At 60.5% G+C, this 21,962-nt stretch overlaps 1 protein-coding gene across 2 annotated transcripts in view; it reads right to left on the bottom strand.

Annotated features, from left to right (window-relative positions):
• Positions 1-2,688: 2,688 nt before the first annotated feature.
• CHCHD6 (coiled-coil-helix-coiled-coil-helix domain containing 6) overlaps positions 2,689-21,962 on the bottom strand; it is a 33,261-nt gene continuing 13,987 nt past the window's right edge. For both annotated transcript variants that reach the window (XM_069497703.1, XM_069497704.1), the window contains exons 6-8: positions 10,765-10,835; positions 6,001-6,136; positions 2,689-2,750 (exon numbers count right to left, since the gene is read on the bottom strand). In XM_069497703.1, the coding sequence (XP_069353804.1) occupies positions 2,745-2,750; positions 6,001-6,136; positions 10,765-10,835 (213 nt within the window). In that variant the 3' untranslated portion in view covers positions 2,689-2,744. The remainder of the gene's footprint in view (positions 2,751-6,000; positions 6,137-10,764; positions 10,836-21,962) is intronic.

Raw genomic sequence — 21,962 nt, 5'->3', positions numbered from 1 at the left:
GTTTGGAGGCTGCGTGACCGGGTAATTGGTTAATCTACTCCACAGTCCAACTTCGGCAAATATATTTTTCATAATTAGTTGATGTTTGTATGATGGGAATAACCGGCCCATTAAATTCAATGAGGTGGAAGCGTTTTTTTTTGTTGTTGTTGTGTTTTTTTTTGTTTTTTTTTTGAGACGGAGTCTCGCTCTGTCACCCGGGCTAGAGTGCTGTGGCGTCAGCCTCGCTCACAGCAGCCTCAGACTCCTGGGCTCAAGCGATCCTCCTGCCTCAGCCTCCCAAGTAGCTGGGACGACAGGCATGCGCCACCACGCCCGGCTCATTTTTCTTTTTTGTAGGGATGGGGTCTTGCTATGTTGTCCAGGCTGGCCTCCAACTCCTGGGCTCAAGCCATCTTCCTGCCTCAGCCTCCCGTGTAGCTGGGACGACAGGCATGCGCCACCACGCCCGGCCTTGCATAATTTATTGTTATCTGCTGTCTTCCTTCTCCTTTCCAGAAGGATCTATCCCCCCACCCCTCCCTGCTTAGCAGGCGGCAAAGCACGTATTCGAGAAGGCCCAGACTCTGTCCAGGGTTCGACAACCGGGCCTGGGCAACGTGGGCTTCTCGCCGGAAGACAGAGGCTCCCTGTCCAGCCGCGGGTGACCTGCCAACGGCGCCACCTACATCCAAGAGGCATCTAGCCTGGGGCCTATATTTTTTTTTTTTTTTTTTTAAATTCAGATTAGTTTAAAACAACAGAAAATCCAGTCAATTGTAGAAACCAGAATAAAATATCCATCATCCTGTTCTCCAGAGAAAAGCACAACGTGTTGATGTATAACCGGTTCGGCCTGTTTCTTTGGGCGAGTGTATACACCTGCACGTGTTTAGGTAAAATCTTTTTCATCCAAAGAACAGGTTCACGGTGGCTCACGCCTGTCGTCGCAGCTACTCGGGAGGCCGAGGTGGGAGGATCGCTCGAGGTCAGGAGTTCGAGACCAGCCTGAGCAAGAGCGAGACTCCGTCTCTACTAAAAAATAGAAAGAAAGTAGCCGGACAGCTAAAAATATAGATAGAAAAATGAGCTGGGCGTGGTGGCGCATGCCTGTAGTCCCAGCTACTCGGGAGGCCGAGGCAGGAGGATGGCTTGAGCCCAGGAGTCTGAGGCCAGCCTGGACAACATAGCGAGACCCCATCTCTACAAAAAAGAAAAAAAAGAAAAATGAGCCGGGCGTGGTGGCGCATGCCTGTCGTCCCAGCTACTCGGGAGGCTGAGGCAGGAGGATCGCTCGAGCCCACGAGTCTGAGGCTGCTGTGAGCGAGGCTGACGCCACGGCACTCTAGCCCGGGCGACAGAGCGAGACTCTGTCTCCAAAAATAAAACAAAGACTGTTCTTCTTTAAGCCCCGAAGGAGGCAAGAAAAGCCTCCTCTCTCTTCGCTGCGCCCGTTTCAAGACAAGGACTCGTTCGGTGAAATTTGGATTCGGGCAAATGGCGGCACGTAAGGACCCAGACGGCCACACACGCCGGTGGCCTCAAGGCTGAGGGTTCCCGTCCTGCAAGCAGCGTGTGGCTTTGCAGCGGGGGCGGCTCAGAGGACAAAAGGGTCCCTTTCACTCCCTTCGGGCCCCCGGCGACTTTACGATTTTACGGGACCGGCTTCCAGGGGGCAAAGGGACAGGAGGAGCCCGGCGGGCCTGGGGACGGCAGCGTGTGCACCTGGCGGTCTGTTCCCCGCCCCGGGTCCCCTCGGTCCCCTGTCTGAACGTCACTGCCCTGGCAGACAGAGACTCCGCGGGGGGAGCCTCAGCCGTTTCTGGCTCTGATGTCACTCGGCAACGTCCCTGAGCCGGGTGACCTGTGGCCCCGTGGGGTGGCCTTACTTTTGAGACAGGGAGTCTGGCGGAGCTGCCTTCTTCCCGGGCGACACAGAGCTTGGCGGGGTGACACTGTTTTAAGCCCCCTCCTCCCCAGACCGGGGACAGGGTGGGGACACACTCCCAAGGCCCCCAGCTGTCCCTTGAGCTCGGAGGGTGACAGTCTCGGGGAGAAGCTGAGACTCTCTGCTGGGCCCGAGTCAAGGCTGACTCAGGGTGGTGGCTTTCTGCTCCAGGGGGCTTGGGGACGCCCTGGACGAGCCTTAGCAGGAAGCCCAAGGCCACCGGCAGAGCGACTCGGGGACCCCAAGTGCCACCCCAAAGCCTCGCCGACGGGGTGGGGGGCCGCGGTGTGGACGGGGAAGCCACCAGGGCTCAGGGACTGGAAGGCCGCCGTTCGTTCAGACCCCCGCCGAGCACGGCACGTCCCCGACCCCACTCGTCACCCCGCCTCCTCTGTCCCTGCCTGCCTTGGTTTGCTCAGTGGACGCCCTGGACATCCGGCTCGGAGCCTCGGAAGCCACCCTGAGTGTGCTCGGGGCCCTCAGCCGGCCGTGGCGCTCTCTGTGGCCTTCAGCCCTGCCCTGAGATTTCAGTGTCCCCACCCCGGGGACCTGCCCCACCCGTCCCCTCCTGCCACCTCTGCGGCTCCGGTCCCCCCGTGTCTAGCGGGGCGGCCGGGCACAGCGAGTGGCTGCAGCCAAAGACACCTGCTTTATTTGTTCCCGGACACGCGCTCGGGTCCCTGAGCAGCACGTGGCCGCCCCGGGCTCGGGGGCTTCACGAGGTCCCCAGCGGGACACGCCAGGACACCGGACGGACGTCCCACGATCGGTCCCCTCCTTCCACGCCGCTGCCGGGGCCAAGAGTGGCGGCTGCTCCTCAGCCCTGCGGAGACAACAGGTCAGAGCTGGGTCAGGGTCCCCTCCTGCCTGGGGACCCCCTACGGCCCCCGGCTCAGCCCCCCCCCCCCCCCGCCCCGAGCCTCAGCTGTGACTCGGTCTCCCCCGTCACCAGCCGGGGCTCAGACCCGAGACCGAGTCTCCGCACAGCGCGTCGTAGGACACAGGCCCTCGCCGGACGCTTCCCTGCGGTGACACCGCTGACACCGCCCTCTCCTGCCACCCGGCCACGCGGCCTTGAGCAGTGCGCTTCCTGCGCAACCGGACACGGAGCAAGCGTGCTCTCCGTGCTCCGCGGACGTCTGGGTTTGGAGCTCGGAGAGAGAGAGAGCCCCCCCCGCCGTGTGCTTGTGACAAAGGTCCACACAGCCAGGGTCTCGTGGGCCTCTGTGCCCTGTCCCCCTGGAAGCTTCTAGAAGCAAATGGCTCTCAGGCATCCTTCACTCCACTCCACCCCTCCTGGCTCTGCTAGGAGCTGTCTGCGGCGGTGGGGGGCGGCGGAGGCCGCCAGGAAGCCCCCAGCACCAGCCACATGTCATGCACGGGGACGTCACATGAGTGTCTGGGCGCTGAGGGAGTCGGGAGGGACACCCTGTCCCCAAACACACACACACACACACACACACACACACACGCGCTGCTCGGCCTCCAATTTCCTCTTTGGCGAGGTCGGGGGCGGGGGTGGGGTGGCGAGGAGCGAGCCAGGCCTGGCCCCCGTCCCAGAGCCCCTCCCGGGGCCGCCGGAGCTGCAGGGAACACCCTGGATTGTCACGCAATCTGTCATCCTTGGGGATCACGCGTTTGCTTCGGTGCAAGGAAGACACACGCTCTTGCCTGGGGGGGGGGCGGGGGAGGTAGAGGCTGAAAACCGCCACCATCGGGGGCTGGGTGGGGAGGACAGAGTCCTTGGGGGGCCCCGGGGGGCGCAGGGGGACCCGGGTCCTGTCCTCGGTCAAAGGTGAGCCGGGACCCGGAGGTGCCTAGGCTTTGCGTAGGGGAAGCATTTGGGGACATGCCTCCCGCTTGTCGACAAGCGGGAAACGAAGTCCCAGGTCGGCGTGAGGAGCGTGCACGGCGTGGCCCGGCCTGGACTGCCCAGCGCCCCATCCCCGGCCACCCCGCCCCGCAGGCTTGAGCAGTGCCCATCCTGCTCAACTGGACACCGAGCCGGCGTGCTCTCCGGGCCCCGCGACCGGGGAGGAAGCCTCTTTCCCCCACCCGGGGGGCTTCGCTCTCTTGGAGGGTTGACGGAGGCGTCACGCCCACGGGGTCCACGTTGGTTTTTTTTTTTTTTTTTTTTTGAGACAGAGTCTGGCTCTGTCTCCCGGGCTAGAGTGCCGTGGCGTCAGCCTCGCTCACAGCAGCCTCAGACTCCTGGGCTCCAGCGATCCTCCTACCTTGGCCTCCCGAGTAGCTGGGATGACAGGCATGCGCCACCACGCCCGGCTCGTTTTTCTTTTTTTCTTTTTTGTAGAGATGGGGTCTTGCTATGTTGTCCAGGCTGGCCTCAAACTCCAGGGCTCAAGCGATCCTCCTGCCTCGGCCTCCCGAGTAGCTGGGACTACAGGCATGCTGCCACCACGCCCGGCTCATTTTTCCTATATATATTTTAGCTGTCCGGCTAATTTCTTTCTATTTTTAGTAGAGATGGGGTCTCGCTCTTGCTTAGGCTGGTCTCGAACTCCTGACCTCGAGCGATCCTCCCGCCTCGGCCTCCCAGAGTAGCCGGGATGACGGGCGGGAGCCACCGCGCCTGGCCTGATTTTTTGTATTTTATTTAGAGACGGGGTCTTGCTATGGTGTCCAGGCTGGTCTCCCCAGAGTGCTGGGATGACAGGCAGGAGCCACCGCGCCTGGCCTGATTTTTTGTATTTTATTTAGAGATGGGGTCTTGCTATGGTGTCCAGGCTGGTCTCCCCAGAGTGCTGGGATGACAGGCGTGAGCCACCGCGCCCGGCCTGTTTGAATACATTCTAACAAACACGCGGACCCCCCAGGGAAGTCCACGCCGGGGCCCCCAGAGCCAGTGATGCTGCCTTAGGTGGGCGGTGGCGTGTCAGCTGGGGACAGGGGCCAGGGACAGCCAGGGACACCCTCACTGCCTCAGCAGACACAGCTGGGCCTGCCGAGGGGCAAGGGGTGACTTGGGACAGAGAAGAGCAGAGGGGACCGCGGGAGGAGCAGCGGCAGCCGGCAGGGCGTAGGGACCCTGTGTCAGCGAGGCCTCTGGGGTCGGCAGGGAGGGGACCGAGAGCACGTGTGAGCCGGGAGCCCGGCCGGGGAGGCCAGGGGTGCAGCTCCGGACGGCGGCACCCGCTCCCGCCCACCCCCCGGCCGTTGCCATGACTCCCACCTGCACAGGGGACGGTGGCGGCGGGGGGGCGGGGGCTCCTCCACGCTCTGACCCCCAAGTGCCAACGGTTAAGAAGTCAGCGTCACACACGAGCCCAGAGTAGGGCCGGCGCCCGCAAGGTGGGGCCCGACTTCACCCAGCCCAGCAGGACACGGCACCACGGGGGCCACCCGGTCCTGGGCCAGGTGTCCAAGGCACCGGTGACAGCAGCAGGCTGGGCGTGCAAAGCGTTTAGGCCGAGCGTGCAAAGCATTTAGGCCGAGCGTGCAAAGCCGAGCGTGCAAAGCGTTTAGGCCGAGCGTGCAAAGCATTTAGGCCAAGCGTGCAAAGCGTTTAGGCCGAGCGTGCAGGCCGAGCGTGCAAAGCATTTAGGCCGGGCGTGCAAAGCATTTAGGCCAAGCGTGCAAAGCATTTAGGCCGGGCGTGCAAAGCATTTAGGCCGAGCGTGCAAAGCGTTTAGGCCGGGCGTGCAAAGCATTTAGGCCGAGCGTGCAAAGCGTTTAGGCCGAGCGTGCAAAGCCGAGCGTGCAAAGCATTTAGGCCGAGCGTGCAAAGCATTTAGGCCAAGCGTGCAAAGCGTTTAGGCCGAGCGTGCAGGCCGAGCGTGCAAAGCGTTTAGGCCGGGCGTGCAAAGCATTTAGGCCAAGCGTGCAAAGCGTTTAGGCCGAGCGTGCAAAGCATTTAGGCCGAGCGTGCAAAGCATTTAGGCCGAGCGTGCAAAGCAGGGGGCGACTGCGGACCCCCAAGGCCGCAGGCTCCCTCCCTCGGCAGGTTCAGAGACCCCCCCAGGCGGAGCGTGTGACTCAGGCAGGGCCATCTCCAAACCCGCAGGTGCCCCGTCCCCGTCCCCGTCCCCGTCCCCGCCCCGGCGGCCGGGCCTTACCTGGTGCGCGGCGCGGACGCAGCCCTCGTAGGCCTGGACCAGCCGGGCGCACAGCAGCCCCTGGCGCGGGTGGGCGCGGTAGCAGCCGAGGAGCTGGGCCTGCAGGCCGGCGCACACGGGCTCCACGCCGCGGGGCCTGCGGGTGACAAGGGCGTCAGGCGTGGGGGTTCGGGCACCGCGGGCGGAGCGAGGGAACAGCCGGACACCGGGCTGAGCCCCCCGCGACGGCCACCAGCAGCCCCGGGAACCCCCAGAGAAAACACTTGTGTTTCCTGTTCCAGAAAGGACAGGAAGGTGACAGGGGCCAAGCCCTGGGGTTGGTGGCTCGGGCTCAAACCGCAGCGGACGCTGAGCGGCCGGGCGCCGGGTCTGGGGGTCCCCGCCAGGCTCCCCCCGCTGAGCCCGGAGCCCCTGCAGGGCCGGGAGACGGGCCCGGGGGACAGGGTGGGACAGTGTCCCCCACAGCTGCCACCCAGGGTCCTCTGTGTCCCGCGGCTCGCCCGTGACCGTGAGCACGTGACTCAGACACATTTGCACAACACGTTTTCGCCCTGATTCTAAGGCTCGTGCGTAACAAGCAAAACTGCAAATCTGCAGAAATAGCTGAGGAAGAAATTGCCAATTTTCCGAATCCCACTTCTGAGCGGATTCTTGCTCGGCAAGATTTGAGGGCGCTTTGCTGCTTTTTTCTTCCCTTTTATCAAAGGAGTTTTAGAAGCCACAAAAAAAAAAAAAAACACACACACACACAAAAAAAAACTGAATACAGGTTCCTTTTTTCAAATTGTCAAACAAAAACGAATGACGAGAAAAGAGTGGAAATCGTAGGTTGTGCGGAATTCCATCACGGGCCGGGAGTCCCCCTGCCTGTTCCCCTTTCTCCGTCCCTGTCACGCAACAGACTCACGCACACACACGCCCTGACACGTCACAGCGTGGGCCAGGCGCCGTCTGAGTGCGGACACGCCCCGTGGCAGCTCCGTCTTACCAACGGGGAAACTGAGGCACAGAGCAGTCACGGCCACACAGCTGGGACGCGAAGGCGCACAGATGAGCTCCAGGCGGCAGGGAGGAACAGGCTTAGCCGCCGTGGGGTTCTGTCACCTGGAAGAATCCGCCCCTGAAACCTCACGCCTGGTTTCCTCTTTTTTTTTTTTGGAGACAGAGTCTGGCTCTGTCGCCCGGGCTACAGTGCCGTGGCGTCAGCCTCGCTCACAGCAGCCTCAACCTCCTGGGCTCAAGCGATCCTCCGGCCTCGGCCTCCCGAGTAGCTGGGATGACAGGCGTGAGCCATTGCACGCGCCCGGCCTGATTTTTTTGTATTTTATTTAGACACGGGGTCTTGCTATGCTGTCCAGCCTGGTCTCCCCGGAGCGCTGGGATGACAGGCGTGAGCCACCGCGCCCGGCCGCAACTGGGGTCCTTTCAAAGCCGCTTTTCCCTTGGGGGGACGGCCGCCCTTGCCGGCATTTCAGCGCAGACCGGCCGTCTCTGGGACCGTGGGGACGGCCGAGGTGCCAACCCTTCTGGCGACCCCGTTGGGAGCACCGCGAAGTCACAGCTTAGACCTGGGTCTCCTGCTTTGCACCCCGGGCCGCCTGCCCTCCGAGTCCTGCCCCCGGGGGTCTCCTTTGCCCCTGGCGGGGGTCGGTCTGCCGGGCAGGTGGGGTATTGGGGACGCTGCCGCTCCTCCTGGGCTCTCTCCTGTCCCTCCGCTCTTCCTGGCCTTGCTGTCCCACCCCCGTCCCCCAGGCTCGGGTTCCACCGAACCGCCCGCCGCACGGCCTTGGAGCAGCTCCTGCGACCCTGGGGGACCCTGGTGACCCCCGGCTCCCGGTGGCACCGTGGTGGCCTCTGTATTGGGGTGCCCGGGACTCTGCGTGAGCCTCACCGATCTTCGTGGAAACAAGAGCTGCGGGCAGGCGGAGGCCCAGGGTCCCCCAGTCCCCGGCCTGAGTCACCTGGCTGCTCGTCCCCACCGTAAGCAAGGACTCTCTCCCCCGCCGGGCTCCCAGTCCAGGAGAAACCGGGTCTTGGGGGGCGTTGGGGGGGAGAATGTATCCTGCAGACCCGTTATCACCCCTGGGAGTGATCGGGAACAGCGGGAGACAGAAGGGAGGACAGATGTCACCCGGAAGAAATGTCACCCATTTGTCTGCAAGAATGCAACGGGACAGTGGGGGGAAAAAAAAAACAAAAAAACACAGCCCTGAAATGCAAAGCTCTCTCTGTAGCCAGGCCGGGTGGGGGTGGGGGGGGGGGGCTGGGCCTGGGCTCAGAACATTCCAGAACGTTAGGCGATGCATCCTTCCCCAGCTCAGCCGCACCCCAGACTGCCGCCCGCCCCCGTTTTACGATGCAGACAGACAGCTCGTGTCTTCGGGGACGTTGTTTTGCAAAACGGCTGCTCTTTAAATGCACCAGGCACCCAGGGCAGCCTGAGAACTTTCCAGAAAGAAGTCCTGCAGCCCGCGTAGCAGCGGAGAAACACGCTCCTCGCTGGTGTCCCCTCCTTGCCTCCTCCGGCCAAGGGTGACGCTTTGGGAACACACAGCAGGAGGCGGCGGCGTTTTCCAAAACCCCAAGCCAGCCGGGGGAAAAAAAAAAAACGGATTTCCTGGGTGATTGACAGCTCACCAGACACGGCACGAAGTAGTATCTCATTTAATCCCCGCCGGCCTGAATAGTCTCACGGGACGGGGTCGTGCCATCAGCACCTCCCCGGCGGGATGACAGCTGGCCCGGGAGCTGCCGGTGTCGGCTCCACGTGTCCCCACGCCCAGGGCGTCACGACGCGGCGAAGCGTCCAAGACTGGCCTCGCGAGCCAGGGGGTCCCCGCCCTTCTGCTCCTCCGCCCTCTCTCTGGACAATCAACTGCGCAACACGCACAACCGCCCAGGGCGAACCTCTGCCCAGCTTCCCTCCCCAGCAGCGACAGGCTGAGTGCAGTCTGGGCCTCCACTGGTGACATCATCGGTGTGGCCGTCCCTTCCTCCCAGGGCCGAGCCTCTGGGGCGGCCTCCCCTGCTCTTCCACGGCAGGGCCAGCGTCGGCTGCCACTGTCAGCCACGAAGAGTGTCCGTGGCGTCAGCCTCGCTCACAGCAGCCTCAGACTCCTGGGCTCAAGCGATCCTCCTGCCTCAGCCTCCCGAGTAGCTGGGGCTACAGGCATGGGCCACCACGCCCGGCTCATTTTTCTTTTTTGTAGAGATGGGGTCTTGCTATGTTGTCCAGGCTGGCCTCAAACTCTGGGGCTCAAGCCATCCTCCTGCCTCAGCCTCCCCCAGTGCTGGGACGACAGGCATGCGCCACCACGCCCGGCTCATTTTTTCTATATATATTTTTAGCTGTCCAGATCATTTCTTTCTATTTTTAGTAGAGACGGGGTCTCGCTCTTGCTCAGGCTGGTCTCGAACTCCCGACCTCGAGCGATCCTCCCGCCTCGGCCTCCCCGAGTGCCGGGGTGACAGGCGGGAGCCACCGCGCCCGGCCGTGACCACTGTGTTAACGGGTCGTCTGTCGTCAGCTCACTACGGAGATGCGAACCGGGGAAGGTCACCTGCCTGGAAAGAATTTATTTTTCTCAGCTGCGTCCAAACACCTTCCTGAGTCGGCCCTGCCTTCCGGGTGACGGGACAGCGTGTCACACCGGCAGCCTGGCTCCCGGGGGACTTCCCAGCCGGCCACGCCCGCCCGCGTCAGAACTCTCCGGATCCAAACCCTTGGCGCTCGACGACTGGGTTTCAGGAAACAGTTAAGAACCTTCCTCCTGTGACCCGATTGTCCCAACCTCTTTGGGGCCCGACGCTGCGGGGTCCCCTGACAGCGAGAAGCCAACGCAGGCTCTGAGGGACTCCCACGGGGAAGGGGACGGAGGGTTGTCACAGAAAATAGATGTCACACGGGAAACGCAGGGCGTCCCCTGGGGTCTTAGTGTCTTCCTTCAGAAAATCGGAACGACTCTGGCTTCTGTGCTGCGGCGAGACAGAGGGGTGTGTGTGTACATGTGTGTACACGTGTGTACACGTGTGTGTGTGCGTGTGTGTGTCCACGCAGACTTCGCACATTCATTCCTGTCTCAACACTCGGATTCTCCCCAAAACGAGCGTCCTCCAGCCGCGCCCACCTTCCCTTCCTCACGGCGCCGGGTCCCACCGCTCGGCGTTTCGTGCTGTGACGCCTTTCCCTGGGGGGGTGCAGACCAGGGACAGAACGACGGCGCCTAGAACCGTGGGACTCGCGGGAGCCATCCGCTCCCTGCGCTTCTCTTCCTCCCAGAGTGGAGTGCGGGCCCCGCCGAGCACGGTTGCACAGGATGTGCACTGCACAAGCCAGGCACACAGGAGGTGCCACCAGGGAACACGCCGCCCCGAGACCCCGCTACAGATCCAGGGCGGGAGGCGCCGGGAGCACCCGCCTGACTCCTGCCGGGGTCCCCGATCCCCGGCTCCTTCCCTGCCTGGCGACACAACGAAGACAGCCCCGCTCACCAGACCCCCGGCCCTCAAGAAAACTCTGCAAGCCGGGCCCAGCCCGGTCCCCCTTTCCCCGGGAGCTGGAGGAGACCTGAGCGCTCACGTGGCCCATTCCGGGTGACCCGGCGGCCACCTCGGGCCCCGGTGACCGAGCTGGGAACCGACGCCCGTATGTGTCCTTGGGAACATTTGTGACGAGGCAGGTGGCGGCGGGCCTCGGGCCACGTGTGGGACTTTTTTTCCTGCAAACACGGGCCACGTTATGGAGGGCGACAAACACATGCTTACTTGAGCGCGCTCTCCATTCTCGAAGCCGCCTCGTGGAACTGCTGCGAAGACAGTTTATACATCTCGGCGCTCTGCAAGGAAAGCAAAAAATAAAAAAAAGTTACCAAAGGCCGCGGCCTCCCTCGGGCTCGCACGGCCTGAAATATTTACTCTCTTTAAATAAAAATAAAAACAAAAAAAAAAAAAAAATTGACTCGGTCTTGATCCGCTCCGACGCCTAGTTTGGGATTGGACTTTGCTGCCCAGAGAGGGCAAGTGACTGGCCCAAAGTCACACAGCACGGGGCAGTCAGTGGCCAGGTCGACAACCCAGGAGTGTGGATTCCCTCCTGCCTGCTCGGTGGGATGGTGGTTACCCGTCCAGACTGCCACGGGGGCCCGGGGGGGGTTCCAAAAGGACGTCCTTTATGTGTCCTGAGGTCACCCATCACGGGTGGGGATAGAGCCCCAGCGTGGCGGAAGACGGAGCTGGCTTGAAACCCTGCTACCGCTGCTGTGTGACTTCAGGTGAGTCACTTGACTTCTCTGAGCCCAGACGCTAAGCTGCTGCGGGCCACACGGGCCCAGGCCCAGCATTCTCCTTTTTTCTATGAAGTTCCCAGGTCTTCGCTTGTCCCCAGAGGAGACTGCCACCAACACGGCCGCTGATCACCCCCATCTCACAGACGAGCAAACGGAGGCTTCCGGCCTCGGGTGCACAAGGGCGCTGAGTCCCCGCATCGAGGTCGCAAGCTGGGGAAGGGGACGGAGCGGCCACGGCTGTGTTCCCCCCCTGCACGCTTGCCGGGCCGGAACCCGGCTCTGTCCGGGTTGGTGGCCTGGGGACAGTGACAAGGAGCCGGCCGGGTCAAAGCACTGGACGTGCAGCGTGGAGCCCGATCGGCCGTCTGCACGGCTGGTCACCAAGGTGCGGGGGACAACGTCCGTCCCCCAAGGCCACAGGGCGTCAGAGGCAGGACGGGACCCCAACCAGTCCCCGCCCGGCACAGCTCAGGGGTCCCCCAAGCCACCACGGCCTCAGGACAGAGGGGAACGTAGAAGGGGAGCCCCCGGCGAGGAGGAGCCACGAAGCGCCGCAATCCTGCTTTCTGCGGGGCGTGGGGGGACTTTCGCTGCCCAGTGCCACGTCACCTCGGGCAGATACGTCCCCGCACCCCTGGTGGCCTCAGCGTCCTGCCCCTCGGAACCAGGGCCACGAAGGACGCCTCCCTCCACGGCCAGCGGCAGCGCCAGCTGGGAAAGGCCGGTCCTCCCAGCGCACGGAGCAAACACAGGTGCTCCTTGGACCCCCCCGGCCGGGGCTGCCCGGGGGTCCCCGCAGGTCTCTGCGGGCTCCGAGCGACACGGCCCCAATTTTCCCTCGAGTCCCTCGTGGCTCAAACCGTGGAACCGGGTGGACCCCCCGCCCACTCCCTGCAGAATCTCCACCCCCCTCCCTGTTTTTGTTTTTTTTTTTTTTTTTGAGACAGGGTCTTGCTCTGTTGCCCCGGCGAGAGTGCCGTGGCGTCAGCCTCGCTCACAGCAGCCTCAGACTCCTGGGCTCAAGCAATCCTCCTGCCTCGGCCTCCCGAGGAGCTGGGACGACAGGCATGTGCCACCACGCCCGGCTCATTTTTCTTTTTTGTAGAGATGGGGTCTTGCTATGTTGTCCAGGCTGGCCTCAGACTCCGGGGCTCAAGCCATCCTCCTGCCTCAGCCTCCCCGAGTGCTGGGGTGACAGGGGGGAGCCACCCACAGCACCCGGCCCCGCCTCGGTTCTTAACTGCAAGCCGCGGCGTCATCCACCTTGCGGGGTGGCTGGGGACGGCCGGACACGGAGCACCCAGTGGTCTCCCGTAGCCACTGTCACCGGGCCACGGATCCGCCAAAGCCAAAACGCGCCTTGTCCCGAATTCCCCGACCCCGCTGATCCTGGTCTATTTCCTTTCCCGGAAAACATCCTGCGGGCTGAGGCTTTTCCCCGGGGGCCAAAGTTCTCTCTTTCGGTCGCTGTGTCCTCTGCACTCGGGCCTGTCACCTGTGTCTGTCCCCCGGCAGGGAGCGTCCGCGGCCGTGACGGGGGCCTGGCGTGTCACGGGCTGCCGGAGGACACCGAGGACGTTCGCTTGGACGCCGCACCGGCAGGAAGTCGGGCTCCGGTGACCTTGGCGAGCGCTTGGGTTAGAGTCTGAGCTCAGCTGCGCGGGTGGCCAACGACACTGGTCACAGGAAGTCCCCGCGGGAGATCGCCCGCCTGCAGCTTCCTCTATTGTTTCCCAGAATGATTCAGAGAAATGCCCCGACCTGCCCCGGCCTCCCCAGCTAATCCGCCCGCGCAGACCCGCAGGGACGGACAGATGTCGTCACGGGTGGGGCTCTCCTGAGACAGGAAGGTCCCCTGTCCCACGGCGTGGGAGTCCCGGGCCAGCCTCCTGTGCCCGTGAACCCGCTCACCTGCGGCCTCCCTGGGGCTGCCGGGGAGGACCGGCCTCCTCTTCTGGGAAGAGCAGGGCCGGCCGCAGCCGCCTCCACCCAGCACCGTCGCCCGGGGCTTCTAGAAGGACTGGCCGCCACCAGCGTTCACACCCAGAGCTCGGGAAGTACCAGGGGGCCGAGAGAAACGCGGCCCGGAGCTCCCTGAGCTTGGGGACCTCACAGATGACATGATGTCACTATTCACAACGAGGCCAGGGCCGGGCGCGGTGGCTCCCGCCTGTCGTCCCAGCTACTCGGGAGGCTGAGGCAGGAGGATGGCTTGAGACCTGGAGTTTGAGGCCAGCCTGGACAACATAGCAAGACCCCATCTCTACAAAAAATAAAAATTAGCCAGGCATGGTGGTGCATGCCTGTAGTCCCAGCTACTCGGGAGGCCGAGGCAGGAGGATCGCTTGAGCCCAGGAGTCTGAGGCTGCTGTGAGCGAGGCTGACGCCACGGCACTCTAGCCCAGGCGACAGAGCCAGACTCTGTCTCAAAAAAACAAACAAAAAAAGGGAGAAGCAGACGGCCACACGAGCTGCACGACCCTACAGCTGGTACGTGCCCGGGCCAGTGCCCGGCAGCGTCTACACCGCGGGCTCCGTGGGCCGTTTCTCTCCAGCCCTGCGGCTGAGCCAGCGTGGAAAGCTCTGGAACGGGCCTGGGTCCAACTCCTGCCCGCGCGCTCGGTGGTTCCGGACTAGAAGGAGCCCGAAGCCATCCTTGATCCGCTCGAACCCATCGGGAAGTGGCCTGAACCCCAAAGGTGCCTCCTCCCGCACCTGGATGACAGACTCGAACCTTCTGCTTACCGACCTGCCCCACGAGTTGACTCTCCGCAAGGCAGCCGGGGCCACCGTGCCCAGGCGCAGAGTCACCCCAGGTTCCAGCCAGGGCCGCGGAGAAGCGTCTACACCCTCCCAGCTCCCTGGGGGACCCCAGCCAAGGTGACACGCTGCGACTTCCGCCCGTGTCACCAAGCCTGCGGGGCCACAGCCGTCCGTGACGGGAGCCCGAGCCACCTCCGGTCCCTGCCCGCGCGGGAAGGGGACACACGGACGGACGCCTGGGACGTGGCTGAGTCCCCGCCGGCCCTGGTGCAGCGGTTTGTTAACTTTGAAAACTGTTGGTGACGCTTCTGTCCCCCCGGCGGGCGGCGGGGGCTTCTCTCGGGCGCCAGAAAATGTCCCCCCGTTTTCCCAGCTTGATGCATGGAAGCCCCGGCCACAGCCTGCGGCCACCTCTAGTCCAGGCTGGTTGCAGAGTCCCCCCAGGTGGCCGTCTCTGCGTGGGCTGTGCAGGGGACAGCCGCGGCCAGCCTCGGAGTGTGGCCGGAGGGTCCCCAAAGTGCCATCGGGGTGGCCGGCCCAGCCCCCTCGAGCAAACCGCGAACACAGCCACCTCCCACCCCCTGCCCGGCCCGACTGCCCACGTGAGCGCTGTCTGCGGACCGCCTGGCCGAGCCTGGGGACAGGCGCCCGGTCCCTTGCGGGGGTTGCCGTGGCAACGGGCTCCTTTGCACAAATGATGCTCCTGACACTCACGGCCGCGGCGGTGGCGGCGGCGTCCTCGGCTTGAGACTCTGCGGGGGACAGAGGGGGGGTGGTACGAGCCGGCCACTCCGCGGCTTTCTGCCTCCTGCCCAGCCCACCACCACATGCTGGGGACGCCGCCCGACGCGGGCACAGGACTGCGGGATCCTAGCAAGGGCTGGGACCTGTTAAGATGCTGTCCCCGGCCGGGCGTGGTGGGCTCACGCCTGTCATCCCGGCACTCTGGGGACACCAGCCTGGACAACATAGCAAGACCCCGTCTCTAAATAAAATACAAAAAATCAGGCTGGGCGCGGTGGTGGCTCTCGCCTGTCATCCCGGCACTCGGGGAGGCCGAGGCGGGAGGATCGCTCGAGGTCAGGAGTTCGAGACCAGCCTGAGCAAGAGCGAGACCCCGTCTCTACTAAAAATAGAAAGAAATGATCTGGACAGCTAAAAATATATATATAGAAAAAGTGAGCCGGGCGTGGTGGCACATGCCTGTCATCCCAGCTACTCGGGAGGCCGAGGCAGGAGGATCGCTCGAGCCCAGGAGGTTGAGGCTGCTGTGAGCGAGGCTGACGCCACGGCACTCACTCTAGCCTGGGCGACAGAGCGAGACCCTGTCTCAAAAAAAAAAAAAAAAAAAAACCAATAATAACAATAATAATAACTCAAGGGGACAATGAGTCCTGTTGCTGGAATCAGAAGGCTCAATTGGTCGTGTAAACTGGAACTTTCTAACCAGCTGTTTCCCCGCACCCACTTCTTTCATGGGCCTCTTTGCTACGACAAATAATCCAAAATACCACGCCCGGCTACTTTTTGTATATACATTTTTAGCTGCCCAGCTAATTTCTTTCTATTTTTAGTAGAGACAGGGTCTCGCTCTTGCTCAGGCTGGTCTCGAACTCCTGACCTCGAGCGATCCTCCCGCCTCGGCCTCCCGGAGTGCCGGGATGATAGGCGGGAGCCACCACTGCGCCCGGCCTGATTTTTTGTATTTTATTTAGAGACGGGGGTCTTGCTATGCTGTCCAGGCTGGTCTCCCCAGAGTGCTGGGATGACAGGCGTGAGCCACCGCGCCCGGCCTCTGTGAATTCTTATTTCTGATTTTAGCGCAGTTCCGGGAGGCCGGTCGGTAGCTGACGGGGGGGGGGGGGGGGGGGGCGGTCACGTAGCTTCGTGTCTACGCGGTAGCAATTATCCCCCGAGTGAAGTCACCCTGCCCTCCTGGATCGCCAGAGTCACCAACGCTGAGCCCGTAGGAGCTTCTTCCTAAATGTTTACCAAAGGCTGTAAAAGATTCTACTAGAAAACATTTCTTTTTTTTGCAGGACGCTACCTAAGCTACGGGAGAGGGCATTCACCGTGTTATGAGCACCTACTGTATGCTATTCCCGAATAATTCCTTCGAACACTTGATGTGATAAAAAGTAACGGATTCCAATAAGTATTCTGCTTCCTCCTTCTAAAAAAAACAACAACAACAACAAAAAAAAAAACCGATGCCCAGGTGAGCTAAGACGCAGACTGAACAAAACGGGAACAGAAGGGGAAGATAAATCTGAGACCGTCCGGTGTGATATTTGCTCTCCGGGCTGTGCAAATGCAAATGGGAAATGTCACCAAGGAACCCAGAAAAGCCGACCTGAGCCTGAGGTTCGGCGGCTTTAGGAAAGGAATATTCGGAAAGGTTCTATTTTCATATTCGCAAATACAGCCCCGGGGATCCAAGCAGCGTCTCATGAATAAAGCAAGCTCGGAGCTAGACAGCAGGAAGCACAGGTCACGCTGCGGGTGGGTGACATTCTGCAATGCGCAGCTGGGACCGAGGACGGTGGTGACGGCCGTGGCCGGGGACACCCTTCTGAGGGGACCAGGGAGCACCTTCCAGGGTCATCTGACCCCACGGCCAACCCCAAGTGACGGAGCTGCTCCCCCCCCCGCCCCCCGTGCAAGGACGGTCCTGCTCTTGCAGCAACCCCGGCGGCCTGACGTCCCCGTAGAAGGTTCCAGATGCTCCTGTCTGGAAGGCAGGTGACGTCCCTTCCTTACAGAGATCGCCGCGGGGCGTGCAGGAGGCTGCCTCTGCCGTGTGGCTCGCGAGAGTGGGCGGCGGGTGAATCGCCACCATCGCGACGGTCAAGACCGACGACTGACTAGCAAAAGAAATGAATCCGGAAGTATCGGAGAAAAGGAGTCGGCGCTGAGGCCCGGGGTCGGAGTTCACGGGAGAGGCACCTCTATGGGGGGAGACCAAGACTTGTGCCCAGGAGCACTTGACCCATGACAAAGCGTGTTTGCAGCATGCTTTTTTTTTTTTGAGACAGAGTCTCGCTCTGTCACCCGGGCTAGAGTGCCGTGGCGTCAGCCTCGCTCACAGCAGCCTCAGACTCCTGGGCTCAAGCGATCCTCCTGCCTCAGCCTCCCGAGTAGCTGGGACTACAGGCATGCGCCACCACGCCCGGCTCATTTTTCTTTTTTTGTAGAGATGGGGTCTTGCTATGTTGTCCAGGCTGGCCTCAAACTCCAGGGCTCAAGCCATCCTCCTGCCTCAGCCTCCCGAGTAGCTGGGACGACAGGCATGCGCCACCACGCCCGGCTCATTTTTCTTTTTTTGTAGAGATGGGGTCTTGCTATGTTGTCCAGGCTGGCCTCCAACTCCAGGGCTCAAGCCATCCTCCGGCCTCAGCCTCCCCAGTAGCTGGGAGGATGACAGGCATGTGTTGTGACTCCCATTTCCCACCGAAGCGCACGCCCGTCCCCGTTTCAAAGTGCCACCTGGGATCCCGAGATCCCCTGTTGACGGAGGAAGTCAGGTGTTTCCGAGGCAACGCCGCCAGCCAGAGCCTCCCAGGCTGCCGACCGCGGACCGTGACACTTTCCGGGAATGTCACAAAATACGAGCCCCGGGAGTGACGCGCAGGACCGTCACGCTGCTGGCGGGCCGCTGTGTGTGTGTGTTACCTCGCAGGCGCTTGGCGCGTGCAGACACACATCCCGGGGCTTCTGGTGACAGAGCTGACAACCGCCGCTTGCAAGACTCAAACAGCCTTCACACCCTTCTCCCCGGCACCTCTGTGTTTGGCTTCTAGCCGCTCAACTCAGCAGGCTCCTTCCGAGCACCCTGCACCGTGACGCCCGCTTTTGCATGCCGGGCCCCGTGACGAGTTGATCGAGAAGCATCCTTTTAGGTAAAATATTGACGGTTTCAAAAATTAAAAAAAAAAAACCAAAAAAAAAAAAAACAAAAAACACACATCCTTCTGCCGTGAGCTCACTGGCTCAGTGATTCATTCAACAAACGTTTCTCCAGAATCTGCAAAGCGGCGGCCACAGGAGCCGGCATCTGGCTCACGGGAAGCATCCAGGAAGCGTTTGTCCCCATGCCAGGCTGGGCACAGTCACTCGTATAATATCCAGCCACCGGCAAAGTAGCACACTCCACGGGACGTCCTATTTATTCTACCGAAAGCTGGTGTTGTCATGGGATGCCGTTAGGATAGCAAAAGATATTGGCTGGGCCGGGCGCGGGGGCTCCCGCCTGGCATCCCGGCGCTCTGGGAGGCCGAGGCGGGAGGATCGCTCGAGGTGAGGAGGTCGAGACCAGCCTGAGCAAGAGCGAGACCCCGTCTCTGCTAAAAATAGAAAGAAATTAGCCGGACAGCTAAAAATATATACAGAAAAAATGAGCCGGGCGTGGTGGCGCATGCCTGTCGTCCCAGCTACTTGGGAGGCTGAGGCAGGAGGATCGCTTGAGCCCTGGAGTTTGAGGCCAGCCTGGACAATATAGCAAGACCCCATCTCTACAAAATAGAAAAAAAGAAAAATGAGCCGGGCGTGGTGGCGCATCCCTGTCGTCCCAGCTACTCGGGAGGCTGAGGCAGGAGGATCGCTGGAGCCCGGGAGTCTGAGGCTGCTGTGAGCGAGGCTGACGCCACGGCACTCTAGCCTGGGTGACAGAGCCAGACTCTGTGTCAAAAAAAAAATAAAATAAAAACAAAAAAAAAAAAAAAAAAAAGAAAAAAACCAAAAAAAAAAAAAACACCACCAAAAAAAAAAAAAAATGAAAAAACCAAAAAAAAAAAAAAAAAAACCCGCAAAAGCCCGATCCCAACCTGCTCTCCCCCACGACCACACTCCACGCCGTTTCAGGTGACCAAGGATGACACCGAAGCTGATGCAACGTTCCCCTTGTACAGATCTACACGTCAGTTTCTAAACTTAAAAGAAAAATGGGAGGAAGGAAAAACTCAAAAAAAAAAAAAAAAAAAAACCAGGAGAGCAGCGTGATGATCACAAGGTCCTAGAGCCGTGTGCACGGAGGCTAGAAAATGTCAAGGTCTGTGAGCATTTGGCCACTGAGGGAGGAACTGTATAAAAAAGCAACAGCTAATAAAAAAAAAAAAGATTGTCAGGTTCTGCGTTTTTTTCCCATCTTCCCAGCCACGACGGGGATAGAATTATCCACGGAGAAGATTGAAAACCTTTCCTAAAACTAATGCAATTAAAGCCTGATTATCCTGCCTGCTCGCTCTGGCTTCCGCGTAAGCCCCTTCTATCTCCTGGACCGATCTCCATGTCCCGAGACGTTGCAAGTGGCTTCCTTTTTTTTTTTTTTTTTATTATCGCCAGCAAAATGCTATGTTAAGGACATCATCATATAGGAAAACCTGGATTTTTTTTTTTTTTTGAGACAGAGTCTCACTCTGTGGCCCGGGCTAGAGTGAGTGCCGTGGCGTCAGCCTCGCTCACAGCAGCCTCAGACTCCTGGGCTCAAGCGATCCTCCTGCCTCGGCCTCCCGAGTAGCTGGGATGACAGGCATGCGCCACCACGCCCGGCTCATTTTTCTTTTTTTCTTTTTTGTAGAGATGGGGTCTTGCTATGTTGTCCAGGCTGGCCTCAAACTCCAGGTCTCAAGCCATCCTCCTGCCTCAGCCTCTCGAGTAGCTGGGACTACAGGCATACGCCACCATGCCCGGCTCATTTTTTCTATATATTTTTAGCTGTCCAGCTAATTTCTTTCTATTTTTAGTAGAGACGGGGCTCTCGCTCTTGCTCAGGCCGGTCTCGAACTCCTGACCTCGAGCGATCCTCCCGCCTCGGCCTCCCCGAGTGCCGGGTGGGATGCCAGGCCTGAGCCCCCGCGCCCGGCCTGAAAACCTGCATTTTTTTTTTTTTTTTTAAATAAAAAGCCACCATCTGCATATATAAGGAGTCTGGACTCCACTGTATCACGAGTCGGGGGGGGAGAGAGCAGATGAGAAAGAAAGACTCATCCGGAAGAATCTCCTCTCCGCCAGCAGAGCAGAGAATGGGTGGTGACAGAGGACCAGGGCGCAGAGGACAGTCACGGGGGACAATGGGTTTCGGGGGAGGGATCTCGCTCTGAGGCTCGTTCTCTTCCAGCCCAGACAGACACACGCCTCCCGCAGCCCGGCCCGGAGAGAGAGGCGCTCGGCGAGCAGAGAGGGAATTGCAAAGAATTGCACAAATAACCAAAAAGAAAAAAAAACAAAAAAAAATCCTTGTGCCCATGAACATATGGGCCGCTGTGATAATTGGAGCCCTGGCTGGCGGAATTTTTTTTTTTTTTCTTTTTTTTTTTCCCATTTCCAGGAATGTCACAGTGCAAATCCTTGTCATGACGAGCCGCAGTGGAACCTGTGCGCGAGGCCGCCCTGGGAACGATTGGCTTTTAAGCGGCCACTCTGAGGGCAGCTCGCAGGGACCCTTGTCATTCCTCGGACTGCGGGATGTCACCGTTGATGAGCGCTTCGTGTTGGTGGCCGGTGCGGTCCGGCTGTCCCTTAACCACCCCGCGGAGGTGGACAAGCGGGTGTCCACGGAGCAAGGGACAAGTTCCCCCCTGTCCCCAGCACCCCGAGATCCAGGAAGCCGGGTTTCCGCCAGGTTCCGAGCCACCGCGCCGTGGAGGGACAAAACCCCCGTGGAAATCAGGCCCCCGGAGCAAACCGTCACTTCCAAAGCTCCAAACGGTGACAAATGATTTGGGGACATTCGTCCGCATTTAGCTGCTTGTCTCAGGCACGAGGAAGAACCGTTTTTTTTTTAACCTCCCAACCAACCATCCCCTCCCACGTCTGAAGCCACTTGCTTTGAAAAATCTGTCATGATCAACAAATGAGACCAAAAAAAAGGGAAAAAAAAAAAAAAAAGAGAGTGAGCGAGTTATCCGATGAATTTTCAAGAGTTGCTGCTTTTTGCAAAAAGGCGTCATGATGTGTCTTTAAATCTCACTTATTTCAGAGGTTGATCCTTAAAAAAAAACAAAGTAGCGAGTGTGGACTTTGATCTCCCTGACTCCCGGGAGAAAAATCCACAATACGACTTTCATGCGTTTATACCGCAAGACATCGCGGTATTATTGTCATTATTTTTACCCAATGCAGCCTAACGAGAGGGAGAAATAGCTTGGGTCTCAGCACCGCCCTGTGGCGAGAGGGAATTTTTTTCTAAAACTAAACTATATAGCAGAGACAGCAACATTTGACACACAACAAAAGGGACCAATTAAAAACCAATCATCGCCGGGCGCGGTGGCTCACTTCTGTCGTCCCAGCTACTCCCATAGTCCCAGCTACTCCTATAGTCCCAGCTACTCGGGAGGCTGAGGCAGGAGGATCGCTTGAGCCCTGGAGTTTGAGGCCAGCCTGGACAACATAGCAAGACCCCATCTCTACAAAAAAGAAAAATTAGCCGGGCGTGGTGGCGCATGCCTGTCGTCCCAGCTACTCGGGAGGCTGAGGCAGGAGGATGGCTTGAGACCTGGAGTTTGAGGCAGCCTGGACAACATAGCAAGACCCCATCTCTACAAAAAAAGAAAAATGAGCCGGGCGTGGTGGCGCATGCCTGTCATCCCAGCTACTCAGGAGGCTGAGGCAGGAGGATGGCTGGAGCCCAGGAGTCTGAGGCTGCTGTGAGCGAGGCTGACGCCACGGCACTCTAGCCCGGGCCACAGAGCCAGACTCTGTCTCAAAAAAAAAAAAAACCCAATTATCTCTGTGCACAGCACGAGCTACAGGGCTGGGTCTGGGGTACCCGCGGTGAGACACGGGAGGGCATGTCCCCAGGGTGACTGGGGCTTGGGCTCCGGGCTTGCCGGGTCCCCTCCCCCCGCCGTGCCGGTGGCGTGTGTCGCTCAGGAGCCTGGGGGACGCGGCCCGGGGACGGCGGCCGGGACCCAG

The sequence above is a fragment of the Eulemur rufifrons genome, chromosome 22 (assembly GCF_041146395.1).
Source record: "Eulemur rufifrons isolate Redbay chromosome 22, OSU_ERuf_1, whole genome shotgun sequence".
Lineage (NCBI taxonomy): Eukaryota > Metazoa > Chordata > Mammalia > Primates > Lemuridae > Eulemur > Eulemur rufifrons.
Note: the sequence above shows the minus strand (reverse complement) of the source record. Positions and strands in the feature narration are given on the sequence as shown.